This window comes from Gavia stellata, chromosome 16 (genome assembly GCF_030936135.1).
Source record: "Gavia stellata isolate bGavSte3 chromosome 16, bGavSte3.hap2, whole genome shotgun sequence".
Lineage (NCBI taxonomy): Eukaryota > Metazoa > Chordata > Aves > Gaviiformes > Gaviidae > Gavia > Gavia stellata.
This window is the reverse complement of record NC_082609.1, coordinates 1,846,110-1,863,002: the sequence shown is the minus strand read 5'-3', so window position 1 is coordinate 1,863,002 and position 16,893 is coordinate 1,846,110. Positions and strand designations below refer to the sequence as shown.

Here is a 16,893-nt window from a genome sequence, read left to right as displayed (position 1 = left end):
GCATTTTGGTGGAATATACAGGTAATTCTGGTTAGGTTAACAGGGAGGTGGCCTAGAAGAACAGGAATGCACTGAGGATATCCAGCAGATGATGTGCACACCCAGCAACGCCCAGTGCCCAGCTTGCACACAGCTCTGCTTCCAATTTTCACCCGTCTACCTGCACTAGAGGAGTAATTGAAGAGCCCTCCTGTAACGACCTGCAGCCAAGTCAATTTAAAAGGCACTAATCAATCGCAGAGTACTTTCCACCTCCTTAGTAATGTCTGTATTTTCAACAAATAAGTTATGAACAAAAGCACAGAGAACTTACTTTTAGAATTTCATCCACGCAGCTCACATCACCAGATGCTGATGCCTACAAATCAAAACTCAAGATTAATGTTTCCTAAAGCAAATTTTCCCTAAAAGATCCCAGGGGCTAGAAACAGTTAAAAATAAACTTCAATCCTTATCATGATTCATATGGACTCTATATAGATACAGACAGACCTTGCTAATTCTTTTCAGCAACATTAATTTTAATATCAGATAGATCCATATTTTTATGGTATGAGTCACATCCAGTTATGAGAAGCAAATACATGACATCTATGAAACTGCCACAATAATCTCTTACTTTTCACTTGACAGTTAAAGCGATCTTAGGCAGTCAGTGATATCAAAAACTTCTAGAGAGAGAGGAAAGACAAGCGTAGCTTTCAATCATTTCCTCGAAGAAGCCACTGGATAATATCTGAATTCAAATGCATGACCGTGAATATACAGTAAGGACAAACTGCAGTATAAAGTAAAACATACATTACAGCATGAATCTAGAACAGCAATAATTATGAAACTATAAATCTTCTGCATCCCTGACCGCTACAAGCAGAAAGGAAGCAGAACTACAATACGATTCACTGCACCCGCATTGACATGTCAAGTCTTCACAAGTAAGAAAATAACCTATTTCCAAATTTCCTTACCTGTGCCCTGGATCTTATTTTGCTATTTGTTGAAATTCCAGGAACAAATGCTTTTCTCTAGCTACCACGGTTCAAGCAGTTAAGTAGGAGATGCAATGACATTTTATTATTAAGAAAGGCACTCTCCTTTTAAGTGAGCTGTAGACAGAGTCTGTGCCTTAACGATTCAGGAACTACCAAACTATTAAAAGTTTTTAACAGTATTTTGTATCCAGCATACCTGATACCAGTTCTGAACCCTGTTCAGTTTGATGTGCTTTAGGGTTAGCTTATTTTCCCTAGGTGACGGTATAATAATCACATCTAGTAATTGCTACACACTTCAAAAGAAAATCTGATATACGCAGATAGTATCACTAGTCTAAGACAACACAGCTCCCAGTAATGACAATATACGTATCCAGCTTGTCAAAATATTTGTGAATATCCTACTATTTCACTAACTTCTGACTACAGAAATACTCTACAAAAATTAGCCTCTCTGGGCTAAGTTAGCCTTTCTGAATGTCTCATAGCCTTAATTTAATAAAAATCACAGTATCCACATGGAAGAAGCAGAAGGGAAAAGTAATTACTTTTGTACATTCTCCATTTACAATACAGGTCTTCACTGCGGAAGTTTAAGATGCTTCGTGTAACAAGAAAACCCAGTGTTTAGTAAAAACTAAATTTTGGTTATGTAGATTGGGATTTTAAAGAAGCTGGAAAATCCCAGCCCAAAGGGACTTACATTTAAGAAGCCAGGAATCAGACAGCAACTTACATCTAGTGGTTGAGAAGGTATTTTCAGCTTGGTTAGATGTGCTTTGCTGCTAGGCTTCAGCTCATTCACGCTGCTGCTGTGAGTCTGACTACTGTAGTGTTCGGAGGATAACTTTGGTTCCATGGATTCCTGTCCATCCATTGGCCTTACGTATGCAGTGGGTTTCTGTAACATTGAACTGGACTTGGACATTAGTGAAGGCGGAAAAGACTGATTAGAGTGTTGTCCACTTGAAAATGAGGGTACACGGGAGGGAGAGTCCCAGTTGGCATCAGGATCCCTGGGAGATTTTGAACGTTGATGTTCTTTGCCATGGTGATCATTTCCGTGAGATCTCGAATGGCTGGAGCTCAATGAAGAAACAGCAGATGGTTTTCCAGGGCTGGAAGAACGGGGTTTGGAGTGTTCGGACCCATGCTGGCTTTTTTTGCGGCTGCTGCTGCTGCTACTGTACGAGTCACGGTCATGCCTCTGGCCACTACTGCTAGTGTTATTGCCACTGCCACGCTGACTACTATGTCCACTCTGTAAACCCGAGGACCGTTTCTGGGATTGCGAGGAAGTGCTAGGTGCTGGTCCTACAGGAGTCCATTTGCTGCTCTGATGTGAGCTAGTATTATGTCTCTGATCACCAAAGAAACTTTGGTTTGATTTTTCATCCTGTGTTGATGGTACAGTTGGTTTGGGAAATCCAACAAGCTTTTGTATCGATCTATCTCCTATAAGATCCTCCATTTCATCATAATTACCAAGCATGCTCTGAATACGACTAGACAATTTGTCTTCTTTGCTGGTCTGTGAAAATAATTTTAAAAAATAATGCTTTAAAAAAATCACAACTTCACTTTCAGTTAATTGACTTGACAACTGTTGCAGTTAATCTACATTTCAGGGCTAAGATCATGACTGGCATCCATGTCTTCTCTGCCATTGTTTCCAATTCCCAATTTTAGTTCTTAAAGCAGTAATTTAACCCCCTAAAGCATAAGGAAAAGAGGTACTTCAGCAGCAGAAACAGCTGAAACAGCACTAATCAGTGCTTCAAATAAAGCATTAGTGAGCAGGATGCCAGTTTAAAAATTGTAGACGCCTACTGTCACCTTAAAGACTATTTCTCTAATACAGAATGCATTAGTCCTAAAAAGTTTCAATTAACATTAAAATAAAATCAGCTTAACCTCACCATTGTATGTAATTTTTAATCGGTATTTATACTGGCATATTTCTTGTTGCCAACAGTTATAAGGGTTCGTTCTTATATAATGAGTTTGTTTTCCAAATCAGGTATTTTGTATCATTACCCATGCATCCCAAACAGCTTTAGTTAACTTCATACATGTGGGGTTTGGTTATCAAGCACAGTAAAGCGATGGGAGGACAGGAATAAAAAAACCCCACTTCTCAACTTTCCTCCTGAAGGAAGACAGTTTTCAGTCACAATGTTTTACTTCTTGCAAACCAGCTGAAATTGTGATAAGGGCATGCGTTTGCTTTCAAAGTAAGTTTTGAGCTACATAATGAAATTCCTAAATGGTACTTTTTTAGCTATCCCAGAATTAGGTTATGTTTCCAGTTCTGTTCAGCAAATCAAACCTGGAAGTAAACCTAGCACAGGTTTAAAGCTGTACGAGATCATAAACAGAGTCAACTCCTTCAAAACAAACTAAAAAATCAGACACAATCAATCAGCATACTAGTTAAAACTGATACTTCTATCATATATGGCATTTCAGATTTAAAATTAACCTCCTATTTAAACATTCTCTTTCTGAACTTACCCAGGTCTGGATTACATTGATTGAAGGTTAAAAAGTTTAGCAACAGGCTAAAGCACCCAAAAAAAAGCAATTTGGCATGACACAATGGACAGTTTCATTGTTTTGAGTCACTGTAGCAAAAGCTGAAGAAAGCCAAAAGATTTTATGGTTTTATCATCCCTTTTCTCACTCCCTGCAATGCAGCCCCTCCTTTGTAAGCATTATTATAAATATGCCAGTAGAGCTGGTTAGTAACTGTCCATCCTTATTTTCAAGCCCTGCTTAAATACTTGGTTGACATAAGAGCTGTGGATCTAAAAAGAATGCAGATAAAAATAAATCTAAACTACAAATTTGGATACAACTTCTGCTATAAAAACTGCATTGGTAAGAAATGCACAAACTCACAACTTTGTATGGTTCAGCAAAGAGAGGAGAGTTAGGTGGAAAGGCTTCTTCACCCTGTTGAATTTCTTGATTCCGCCTTTCCCTTTCTTTCATACGCAGCACATTCCGGTCTTCACGGTTCATGTTGCTACGAATAAAAAAGTAATTTCTGATCACAGAAGGAAACGAGGAGGGAGGCAGGCGCACACAGTTAGCCCCTGTACCTGTCCTGCCAGAAGAATGATCTCAGTTAAGAACCCGCTGCTGACTGTAACTCCTCAAAGCTGAAAAGACGTTGGTCCAATTTAAGACACCTCGCACTTAGAAGAGCTAGAACCCACACCCTGCAGCTAGCTTCTAACAGGGAAAGTTTATGCAGAATAAAAAAAAAAGAAGAAAAAAATTCACAAAGTCCTCAGGCAAAGAGCTATTTAAACCATTTCACCTGCTTGAATCATTTAGCTATTTCAACCCACGCTGCACATCTCCCATTCATTTCTAAAATACTTTTTCTCCTCAACATCCTCCAAATGTTCTGCAATTTTACTCTCTTACCCCCTACCCGTTCAGGGCCTGACTTCTACTGTCGATTTGGTTTTATTTTTGCTCCTGACATACCCTTCTTGGTACCCATTCTCCAACATACTCTAACCTCGAGCTTTGATGTTGTTTCCAGGTCTCCCTTCCTCCCTGACTCCCCAAAGCCACTTCTGCTCAAAGCAGTAATTTCAGTGAAGTTCTGGCAATATTGCACCTTCTTCCTTAGACCATACAGTGTTCTCCTACTGCAAAAATGCAGATTAAAAAACTGCAAATCCCCCCTCTTACAAAGGTTAATTTGAAGTTTGGTCTTGCTGCTTGAATTAACAGCAATACGTCAAATCGTTGCACCACCACCACCAAAAAAAGAAAATGTTGGAAAAGATTCCCTTTGAGCTTGATAAAGCACTGGGACTTAGAGGAATATACAAAATAAGATGATAAATAAGGTGGTACTAACTCTTTTAACATGTGCTATACTTCCTATCAAGAGATTTATAAATGTGCCTCACTGATCTGCAAAGAGTATGGTAGGTGCTCCCAGGAAAGAAACAGATGTTCTTCCACATAATTTGCAGTCTAAAATGAAAATGTCGTCTGCTTAGAAAAGTCATTATTTCATGTTTTTAGACAGCTGCCTGATGGTTTAAAACAATACATTTGCTACAGCATTAACTTGAAAGCTATGCAAAACCAGCTATTCCATTCTAAACAAGATGACTTCAACCTATCACACCGGTTTTAAAATATTGGTCTTTTCACCTTAATAACATTTTAGCCTCTTACTGCAATTTCTTATTAATTTGGCTTCATTTTGTCTGATACTCTGAATATAGTGAAATCTAAGAGGATGCCAAAACCAGAATAAGCCCCCAGTGTAAGTTAATATGCCTGACGCTTTTTAAGGCGATGGGTTTGTTGCATTTCCCTGAAATACTTGCATTGTAAACAAGGTAAAAGCATTAGCACAATCCAACTCAATGCTGATACCAAGCCTACGAATACGATAACTTTTACACTGTATGTGAAAAGTCACTTTTGTCTCCAGTTACCCTGTCATCAGCTGAGCTCATGTAACTGCAAGCCAACATCAAGGCTGCCTACTGAGTGAGGGACCTGTACGCTGGAACCCGGCAAGCAAACTACCTGGAGCATTTCGACATTAATGGCAAACTTGATGTAGAAGTTTGAGGCTTAAGGATCTTAGTCTTCAGACTGCAGCCCAATTTCTTATACATGTAGGATTTAAACAGAGGCAAATATGAGATTTAATTATAGATACTGATCGGTTAAAGCCAGCTGGGACAGTTCGAATCGATGCCATTTTACTATTAAAGGCAAAATGTGAGGCAAGGAATAAGAGTACCCTATCTTTGAGTAGTTCATTCCCATCAACGCACTAAGATTGTGAATTAGATACAGCTTTATATTTAGAAGTTTATAATCTTAACTAAGAATTTTACATCTACATTTTACAAATAGAGGGTTAAATATTAACAAAGACCTTTACTATTTTTTACAGAGACAAGCATCATCTTTCAAAATTTTATTAACATTTACTGTAACTCTTGGGACTGAGGAAATAACATTTGTACCAACACTGTCACATGAAAGGAACATTATAGCAAAGACCCACTTGAGATCAGAGTTGGAGCAAAACCCGAGCTGATCTGGCTATACCTGCCAGGTCAATGCAGAATTAGTCATCAGAAATACACCAGCTAATCACACTTTTTACCACTCCTCCCCAGTCTTTTGTGGTATAGTAAGTGATAAACATCTTCATGGGTAGTCATTTTGACTGTATGGGGATTGGGTTTAGTTTTTTTTAATTATTTTAAATTTTTTATTAGAGTCGATAGTTTGAGTGTGATCCAAGTTAGACTTGTTTCTATCTAATCTTCTAAATGTCTACACAGAGACAGTTTAAGTGCCTACAATGCGTACTAAGCTATTAAAATCACACTAGCATAAATGTATAAATAAATTAAGTTAGTGGGGCTTCCTTAGCTCTGTACTTCAGACAATTTGCCAGTCAAATTCCTATCTTCCACAGCCACAAAATGTAACAGAAGATAAATTTGCCTGTGTTCAGGAAATGCAAGCAGTACAGGTACTTTGAAAGACAGAAGACTAAGGCATGCCTACTAAATCAACATTGCTAGCAATTAACTTCAGCATAACGGAAATTGCAAAACTAAGTTTTCAGACCACTTGTAATTATAACAAACTTTTAAAATCCACCATCCAAAAGTCTACCACTGTGATCAAAGTGATGTACTATTTGCTGGTCTTCGTTTTTTTCCGCCCCAAGTCAGAGCGGACACCAGCCCTGTCTCACGCCGGCATGAGAGGCTCCGCTCTCTCCCAGTTTCGATGCTGACTGGTGGGAAGGAGCTCTGCCCCGTCACCGCTCCCACCACCGCTGCGGACAGAGTCAGAGCTGCACGGAGGCAGAACTGCTTCTCCATCTCCCACATCCACACCCACATCCCAGATTTAAGCCTTTTCCCACAAGATAAAAGAGCCCGGAGCAGCTGGTGCAGCCACTCCTGGCACCCCTACCCTACCCTCTGGGCAAGGGGACAGCATCTCTGCTCCTCCCTCCCTGCACACCAGGCCTAGAAGTGGAAGATGAAGAACTTGTTGACTTGTACCTGCTGCTATCAAGAGGATCCTGCTATAATTTCCCTTTCCCTCTTCCCGGGAGGCCTGAGCGAAAGTGTGAACGCCTAGGAGGAACAGAGCCAGGCTAAGGGAGACAAAACTAATGCCCCCACAGCAAGGACCAAAGTCACCTTAATTTCCACATCTGGGGAAAGAAAAGTTTGAAAATTAAAAGAAATTAAAGCACAGCACAGTATTTCCATTTTTCGAAAGACTAATTCTATATGGTTTGAGTCATCATTTGTGCACAGTTAGCCACGCTGTACTCTGCACAGTCCATTTAGTACCTGATTTCACTACACAACTGACTGTTCATATCTCATGCCTCTCCTCCAGCTCAATACGAAGAGTTGAAAGAAAGAAGGAAATTCAGCAGGAAGTTCACAGAAACTTCTGACACAAAATTCACTTGCGCGTATTCTTTAACCACTGTTAACTGCTGATCTAGATGTACCGAGCACATGGACTAGTCGAGCGTCATTTGAGTCATCCATACCAGAAACACAGTCTTCATTTCTCATTCCAACATCCTACTAAATCCTGCTTGGTATTTCTGTTCATCCTTAATCCAAAAAGGGGCATGGCTTTGGCTACGGTTCACTCAAGCAATCACCATCTTGGACTTTATAAGGCACGGTACGGAATCGCAGCGCCGCTGCCGCCCTGCCCACCTGCCGCAGCCTTCTCCCGCTTCCCACCTCCCGCTCCCTCTGCTCCGGGGCAGCGGGGCAGACCCCAGGGACGGTACTTTGGGAGTACATTTTTGGTTTAAAACAAACCCAACACACCCACAGTGCCAAAGTTTTATTGGCAACGCTGTTAAAGGAGAGAGGACCTTGGCCAGTCCCTGGGTACAGGCGTAGGACCAACAGCCTACCTTCCTCTTGAACCGCATCAGGCATCCAGAGCCTGTCCCTGCACAGCGTCACCAGCACCCTCACCAGCAGCAGCATCGCTCCATCTTCCCAGACACCGTAAGGCAAAACCATCAAAGGTGAAGGTCCGCCCGAGGAACCCACCACGCGCAGCCGTCAAAAACTGATCCAAACCCACCACTTTTCAACCAGGCATTAGTGGATCTTCAAAGCATGTTTACAACACCTTGACTTCCTTCAAGACATCCTCATTTAACTCAGGGGCTTTCTTCTATCTGAATTGGTTTCATAAGCAAGAGAAATCAAACAGTTCATTTATCCAGTGCTGGTTAATTGACTGTGATGAAACACAAATTTTGTTTGACAACATTTGGCCATGAACGATAAACTGTCTTCAGAGAGAACACACAGTATCTAGTGCTTCGTGCAGGGCACACCCAGCTGCGCGAAGCCCAGACAACTCAAAAGACTTTTTTTTTTTCTTTTTTTTCTTTTTTTCTTTTTTTTTTTTTTTTTAAAAAAGAAGGAGGAAAAAAAAGCTGGAAATCCTGCTTGTAATAAGGAATGATAAGTTTTCAGAAGGCATTTAAAAATACCAGAAATGGCCTTAATGCTGCATCCCACTCCTTCCCAAAGATACCTGTTAGTTATTTCAAATGTTTTCCTTACTGGTACCATGAACAGAAGGGAGCATCTAAGGAGCTGCCATGGCATGCTTCTCCCAACTTGTGTGTCAAGCACGGCATTGCTACTAATGCTGTCACTAAAATCACGTACACAATCCTAAAATGCTACTCTCTCAGCTTTTAATACAAATGTACTCACATAAGAGGTGTTAAAAAAGGGAGAAATTAAAAAATAACTGCCCCGCCACAACAAAATGAACAAAACCCCACCAACACACAAAGCGGGAACCCACTTCGGTGTCACCGAGAACTATTTAATACTTATCACATGAAAGTGAGTGCGTAGTCTTAACTTCTAGCTTTCTGTGACGGTAAAGAAAAAAAACCTGCAGGAAAAAAACAAAGTATTTCCTACTAAGATGACACAGTTTTGCACAAAATAGTGTGCTTCTCCACATACAGTTTAAAGGACAATCGCAATGTCGCAAACACAGACGCACTACAATCATCAAAATCGTTTTCACAGAGTTTTACAACACTGAAATAAGGAACAAAACTAAAAACAAGAGTTTACAGAGAATTCAAATAATATTTGTATGTGTCAAGAAATAGGAAAAAACATTTCAAAAGGACAAAGTATTCCAATTTTTTACAAAATAATTCTTTACAAATACAAACCAGTGACTCACCATTAACATAAAAATAAATGTTTCTCGTTTCTGTAACAGAAACATAAATGTTTCTATCCCACCCTTCGTGTCAGGAATTCCTCCTGTACGTTCAACAACGCGATCATCAAGTACTGCATGAGCTGGACAGGAACACCTTTGAACGTATTGTGAGGGTGGGAGAGCTCTAAAGAAAATAAATAATAAAAAACCCAAGTTGGCCTAGGTCAGGTTAATGTTTGATGAGAACTGGCAGCGAGGGCAGAGCTCGCAGTTTGCTATAGGCACTTCTTCCTACTCAGCTCCAAAACACGGCAGAAATCCCCGAGAAAGCACTATACGCCTGGACTTGCCGCTGCTCCTCAGACAACTGAGCACAAATCCTTCATCACCGTTAGCTGAGAAAAATTTCACAGCACTTTTTGTAAGAGCATGTAGTTAATTCCAGTGTCTCAGTCAAGTGACGATGCAAGTAATTGCATCCCGCTCTTCAGTTTTATCTGCCAGATTGCCCCCTTCATTCCCCAAAGCTGGATCGGGTTACCCAAGTATCAGCCAGCATCTTCTACTTGAGAAGCCACCAGACCGCAACGATGGATTTAAGAATTAGAGTGACGATTTGTAACTCAACACTAACTACTGAAAAAGGACTTGGGGATCCTTTGGAACTAAAGAGGCTCTGTAAGTGTAACGTCTCATTAAACAAGCTCAGATGAGAAATGGCTGTATTATTCATCATACGCGAGATTCAGCACATAGAAGCAAGGACTGCGTTTTGATTAAGGTAAAAGTTAACACCCAGCAACTGCATTTTAGAAGCCAAATTAAGGAGGAGACTTCTAACTTCAGCTGCAATACAGCTCATTTAAAACCAAGTTTTAAGTCCATTTCTAAAATATACTATTAAAATAGCTTAAAATTGTTTACAACGAGGAAGAATTTGCAAGACTGGTTTGAAGTCATTTACTCAAGGGATCTTAAGAGATCCAAACTGACCTGTTCTTTAGAATGTCAGAGTTTTGCGCAAAAGTATTACAGGGTAGTGAAAAATGCCTGGTCCCCCCTTCTCCCTGATGAACCTTACACAGGTGTCAGTTTTATTTTGTGTCACTGTCAAGGACAAGTTCTAATGATACAGCCACTATTGCACATCATTCTTGGTTCAGGAACCCACGAAGGGACCACACTGCACCACCCAGACTCTTCTGCAAGGCTGGTAGTTCCCACCCAAAGAGCTGTTCCAAAGAAACAGTCCCTATCTCCTCTGAAAATAAACAGACCCAAGGCTATTTTTCTTTTTTCTATCCCATTTATGGACAGGAAGAGGCAACAGCTGCCTGGCTCTCAGAAACAAAGTTCCCAGCTCTTTTTCTTCATCGAGAGCAGAGCTGCTCACAGGACACCAACTTCAGTCCCTCCTTTTTGTCCTGTCTCTTCAGAAATGGTAGAGAAATAGGGAAGTCTAGGAAGTAACAGAACAATCCTCTCCTCCTCTCTCGGTGGACGCAAACGGCAGAGGAAGGTTCATTCCTCCATCAACTGTCCCTCTATCCGCCACAAAGCAAAGGTATGTGCGGATGGCACAGATCCCACAGGGGAATGACCCAGCAGTGGCATCACTGACTCTCAAAGGAAAAGACTATCTCTAAGATTGAATGCTGTGATACAACAAAGCCATAATCTACTAAAATTGTCATTTTCTGCACCTACCACCACACCAAATCAGGTAAGACGGAGGAGCCTCAACATACTCCTGTTGTCAATAACCAAGCATGAGCCAGAAGAGGGAAGTAAACATCATTTCTGCTGCGAAGCCAAGCAGATCTCCAACGTTGCCTTCCCAAGCTTTTGCATTTCTATTTACTTCATCTTGCAATACCAAAACTACTTGCAGGGATATGAGGCTTTCTTAACCAAGGCAACGATACTCTTTTTAACACCACCTGAAGCTCGAGCCCTGACGTCCTACAGTTCAGAAGATAACAAAACCAAAAGCCCTACAGTGCAGACTGAACGCAACAGAGCTCTGCCATCCACCGGCAACACAAATGTGTTTCTCATGCAAATCTCAACTCAGCAAACTTCAACCCAGTTCAATCTCACACTCAAACAACGACACTCTCCTCATCCTTTCAATTCTCCATCGCTGGTAGATTCTGTAATTTCCACAGTGCAAAGACGGAGCATCATGAACACAAAATTTTTACATGCAATCTTTTCATGTCCACACAGGCTAACCAAAGCATAGACTAAAACTGTTTCCCAACAATATTCTGCAGTTTAATTGCGCAGAAACTTAATAACTGAATTCCTGTGCCTACATGTTCTTCTGTTTAAACTTTGAAGCCGAGACAATTGGTGTTTAAATTTTATTAAGCAATAGCTATTCAGACATCCAACATTAACCTGGCTGTTATAGTTCTGACTTCCTCACATTAATTTAATTTCATAAAAGGCATCATTACATTTGAGTGTTATGAACTCTATGGCATTAGGATTAAGAAAGGATTCACTTCACAGAAATTCTCTGATAAATATGCTCTGTATAAGATTTGAAACAGTAGACAACGTTTTAACGAGGTGCCATCTAAACTAAAAGAGTGAAAAAACAAAAGGGAAAAATTCATGTCAAGGTTCACATCCTTCTCCCATCTTAGCAGAAATACAGAAAAAGCAAGGAGAGACGAAGTTTATCACATACATTACCCAGGCTTACCTGCCATTTCCTCCAGCCTTATTGAAAGATCATCTGTCTGCACTGTCTCACAAGACATTTATCTTGGACTTCCTATCATAACCAAGGTTCACGCATTCGGCTGCATAACACACTGAAATGAACATCAGGGTTTGAGATAATAAATTCTGCCACTGTATAAACCACTTAGGTCTTTTGTAACTGCTCGCAGGAGTAAGGTCTCTTCCACACGACAACGCTGTATAAATACTGACAGCATCCCTCCCTCTTCCTCGTGCTCTTCCAAGCACAGCTTATTTTCTAAACACAGCTTTTATTTGATGCATCTTCGCAGCCCAAGTGTCAGTAATAAAATATTTTGGGGCTACTAATACATCCTGTGCCCAGCTTTACTTGGTACTTAGAGCAAAAGGCCATTTTAAAATTTGAGCGTATAGTGCGGGTGTGGTTCCAAGTCCCTGGCCCAGGGCAGACGCCCAAAGCAGCTCCCACCCCGTGTCGCGCTCCTGCCCTGCACTGCTCGCCTGGTTGTGCTGACACAGCCGTTTATTGGAGCTGGTTAAGCTGAATTAGGGAAATCTGTGCAGGTTCAAAATAGGTATTTTGGGGGCAGGGTTATTTTTAAGCACAGATAAGTTTGAACGCTCCATGGCCCCCAAAACAGTCATATCAGCATTGGAGAGCAGGAATAAGCAACCTGTTTAAAACAAAACAACAAAAAACCTAAAAAACAACACACACACCCCCCAAAATCCACAAAAGACTCTTTTTTTTTTTTTTGCATCGCAGTGTCATGGGTGGACTTTGCAACAGTCGACAAGCAGTGTGGTTATGACTGATGAAACAAGAGCAGAAGGATGCTGGAGAGCATGTTGGCAGACTAGCCAGTGTTAAGGAGCTTCACCATTTTGTCATTTAACTCTCTTCCGAAACACGGGAAAACACTTGAGGTATGCTACAGAAAGACTGCGTAGCACAACAGTGAATTATGTTTCTAGACTGTTATGAGAACAACCACAGAGGGTGGAGGGGAAGCATCAAAAAGCCAACTGAGTTCATGCATGTCGGCATGTAAATATCTTTTGAAAAGTGACAGCTTGAACTCATATAGCACCGATGGTCGCCGTCAGCAGTTATGGTATTTCCAGGATTGCTTTGCATTTTGAAAACTGGAAGGGTTCATAGACTTCTTAAAATCCACAATTTTGAATACCAGAGAAGAGAGAGTAAGAATTTTAATTCTGATTCCCAGTTTTCAACCCGTACTTGTATGCAGAACACTTACCAAATTCATCACCATTTGCTACCTGTCTAAAAACTGCAATTAATATGTGAGTGACATGACAGCTCTGAGACCTGAGATACTTTCTGATTAACTTAAAACTTTCTCTTTAAATTTAAGTACAGTAAGATGATGAGAGCACAAATTAGTTAAACTTGGAAAAACCCACTAGAGGAGTATTTAAGATTTGCAGGCAAAGCAAAAAAAAAATTTGAAGCGAGAGGAAGGGACCAGAACTATCTACAGAGGTAAGCTGAAATTCAGCAGGAAAGCCACAGCTTTGATGCGCAGTGCTTCCAAGCAAACACTAGTTAAAAAAGTTGGAAAGTTTTAACCTTTCATCCCACCTATGAAATGCCACCTGTATGATATAATCCCTGTAAGCAGACTGCGAAAAACATTAAAATCTCAGCAGCCACGGAGCATCAAGACATTTAGTAGAGTATCAATTACATCAAGAAAACCATTGATAAACATTAATTTAGCTATATAAACCCTTTCAATAAAAGGATGTTACCTTTTTTCCCCCCTAATGACGTTAAGTTGGTGGGTTTTTTCCCCAAAGTTCTTAGAGCTTTTTCTCACTTTTCTGGATGTAGTCTTAAAGCAAAAGTCATGCTGTTCACAGGTCTATCAGACTTAAGCACCAAAAAGACACTGAGCCGCCAGAGAGACCGCGGACAGAACATGCCTTGCGCTGCTCCCCATCTGCAGGGATCCCCTGTCCCAAGCAGGGCAGCCGGGAAGCAAACGGTGCCTTTGCGGTCGTCCCCGCTCGTGTGCAACCCGCTGTCATCCGAGGACCGCGCAGTCACACCAGAGATGGGATAATCAGGAATGATAATAATTATGAAGTATCTTCCGCAGAAGAAATGTAAACAGTTTCTGGTCTACCCTGACCAAAAACTTAACTTCTGCATTTGATAAACTAGCAAAGGCGTTGTGCAAGCTGGTTTTGAACTGCTGTTCCTGACGTATCTTAACAATAAGCTAAAAGACTTGACAGACATGAAACTGCAAAACATAGAATCATAACAACATACATAATTTAAAGTCAGTGAGACTCAATGAATCTTGCCACTAGAGAAAGAAGTTAAGCTTTTTCCCCCTTGAAGTTAAAGAAAAACACAAGCAACCTTGCAAAAGCCTTGTCAAAATTCAGTTGAATTTCAAAACACTTCATGCAATAGGCCAGTTCAGTTCATACAGAGAATTTCAGCGCCCCAGTTTGTTACAAAGCTTAAACCTGATAACGACTCTGTTAACAGATAAAACTGCTTTCAAGTGCTACAAAAATTACATGGCAAGAAATGCTTCCCGTTGCTAAAGCTTCCAGGGATATGGTGGACAAACCAGCTTCCACTAAACAGTTTTGCTGCCTTTCTTAGGCACCTGGCACGGACGGCAAGTCCTCATGGTTGGCTGAATTAACTGAATAAGTACAAGCTAAGATTAATTTTTTTTAGGTATGATTCACTGTGTACTTACACAAAATCATTTTAAAAATATTAAGTTGTATAACGGATTAAAATAAATTGTATAAATACAAAGTACACTCTTGCTAGCAAGAAATCACCCCATTACACCAGCCAACGAGAGCCAAATTTTGTGCTTGCCGTCTCTTAAATAGAAACCAAGATTAAACCACACCCATTTTTTACCATCTTTAGTTTTTGAGTCTGTCAGTAAATCAGACTGAATGTATTTTAACATTCCTCTGAAGAAATACATGCTGGCGCGTGCTGTGTATGGAGAGCGGGAGCAGTGCCACGCAGTGCACCCAGTCCCCGCAGCCACCGGGCTCCCCGCTCCGTGCCCGTGCCCCCCACGCACACCGCCCCACTTCTCCGCATCCGCAGAGCAAATGGCAGTTGGACTCATCCAAAAAACCCCCAAACAAACAACAAAAAAAATCAACACGAGCTATTTGCGCCAATTAGGTACATGAAGAGGACACCCTGAAAACATCTTTAAATGTCAATTCAGCATGGATCTTGATTCATGTGGCCATAAAAGAACACAATATTTTTCTTAAAAAAGAAGAAGTTGGAGAAAAATGAAGAAAGAAAAGTCCTTTTTAGGTTATTAGTGATTAAGAAATTTAAGCTGAAGACTACTTGTTACAACTCTCTCCTAGTAAAACATATTTCTGGTAATTACTGGCTAAGAACGTGTCACAGTACGAACTTCTTGCTTTTTTCCTCATTAAATATAATTGGCGCAGATATTTCAGCAGAAGCAATCACTGCTCCAGGAAAAACCTTTTAAAGGCTATCTACACCATAGTTTTCACCACGTTAGATCAACGTTTTAATCTGATGCTAATTTATCCTACCAGCATCATAAAGACAAAATTAAATATAGCAGTTCCAAAACTTCACCGTCAATTTAAGACATCATCTCAAGCAGGTACAGTGGCCATACTGCCTTCCGCCCCCAGCCCGCGTGGATCTCAGTAGCTACATACCAGCACCAGTTACCAACACACAAACCTCACGCGAACTGGAAGGTTTAATGGTAAATCTCAAACAAACAAACAGAAATCCCATCACTACCACCAGCCCCCGCCCCCCCCCCCCCCCCCCCCCAATATACAAAAACCTACTCGAAATACACCAACAAAACTATCGGTAAGCTCTTTTCCATACAGGACCACCCAGCACATCAAAAACAGACAGGAGATCGGAAAAATATCAGTCCATTTTATCTCATTTTGGCCAATCTTTATGCTTCAAGGCCCTTGAAGTTACAAGAATAAAATAACATTAAGACATCTTTGTAAAATCCCTCATTTTTCAATCACAACAACTTCCATTAGGTTACTATTCTTATTTATGCCAAAACACAGTACAACTTGCTAAATTAAATTTATGTGTTCCTCCGTTAAGTCCTTTTAACCCATTTCTCCATACCAAATTTTTCTGAAATTTTCATCTTAATGGCTCCATTTTTCAGATTTGGACTTTGCCCAAGCAATTTTTCAATTACCTTTAAATAAGAAAATGCTTATGCTAATAGTAATGGAACACTGGAAAATGAGATTGGCATATTTTGGATTTTTTTTTCCAGCAATTCTGGTTACTCCTCTGCCCACAAAATACATAACATCACACAAAAACTAAATTCCCGTTTTGATGTGGCTTTTTTTGGTTTGATTTTACCCTCCCCTACAGGAAAAATACTCCCTCAGTTGCTCTGCAGCCAAACTATACCAAGAGAACTGTGGACTCTTATCTCCTCATCCTACTCGCTTTAATGATTTGTGCACATCAAAGCCTAATTAAAACCATTTAAGCACTTCCATCACTGAAATCTCTTTAACGTCTTTTGGAAATTAAATTAAATGCAGAAACAAAAAAACTACGTGTGAACGTACAAAGGTGTACAATTACGATCAGCTATTGAGCTTTTATAACGTTAGCAAAGACGGTGACACACGTGGAAGTATACGTTTAGTATTTTGAAGCATGATTTATATAAAAATGTTGCAGACAACCAATATAAATATTAAATATTGATTTAAAAACAGACACTTCCAACAGGGTCACACTAAGGAAAGTGCACTCTACGTTTCTGACTGCTCTACACAGCCCTCAAGCAGAAGAGGAAAAAAGCACCGACTGTAACTGCCTGCTAGGGTAAATAAAGCTATCACAACTTGTTCC

General features: G+C 40.5%; 1 protein-coding gene across 2 annotated transcripts in view; it reads right to left on the bottom strand.

The window, feature by feature from the left end:
• The window catches only part of AFF4 (ALF transcription elongation factor 4), a 28,424-nt gene extending 24,405 nt beyond the window's left edge, over positions 1–4,019 (bottom strand). For both annotated transcript variants that reach the window (XM_059825666.1, XM_009816163.2), the window contains exons 1-3: positions 3,897–4,019; positions 1,732–2,526; positions 314–358 (exon numbers count right to left, since the gene is read on the bottom strand). In XM_059825666.1, the coding sequence (XP_059681649.1) occupies positions 314–358; positions 1,732–2,526; positions 3,897–4,019 (963 nt within the window). The remainder of the gene's footprint in view (positions 1–313; positions 359–1,731; positions 2,527–3,896) is intronic.
• Positions 4,020–16,893: the final 12,874 nt, after the last annotated feature.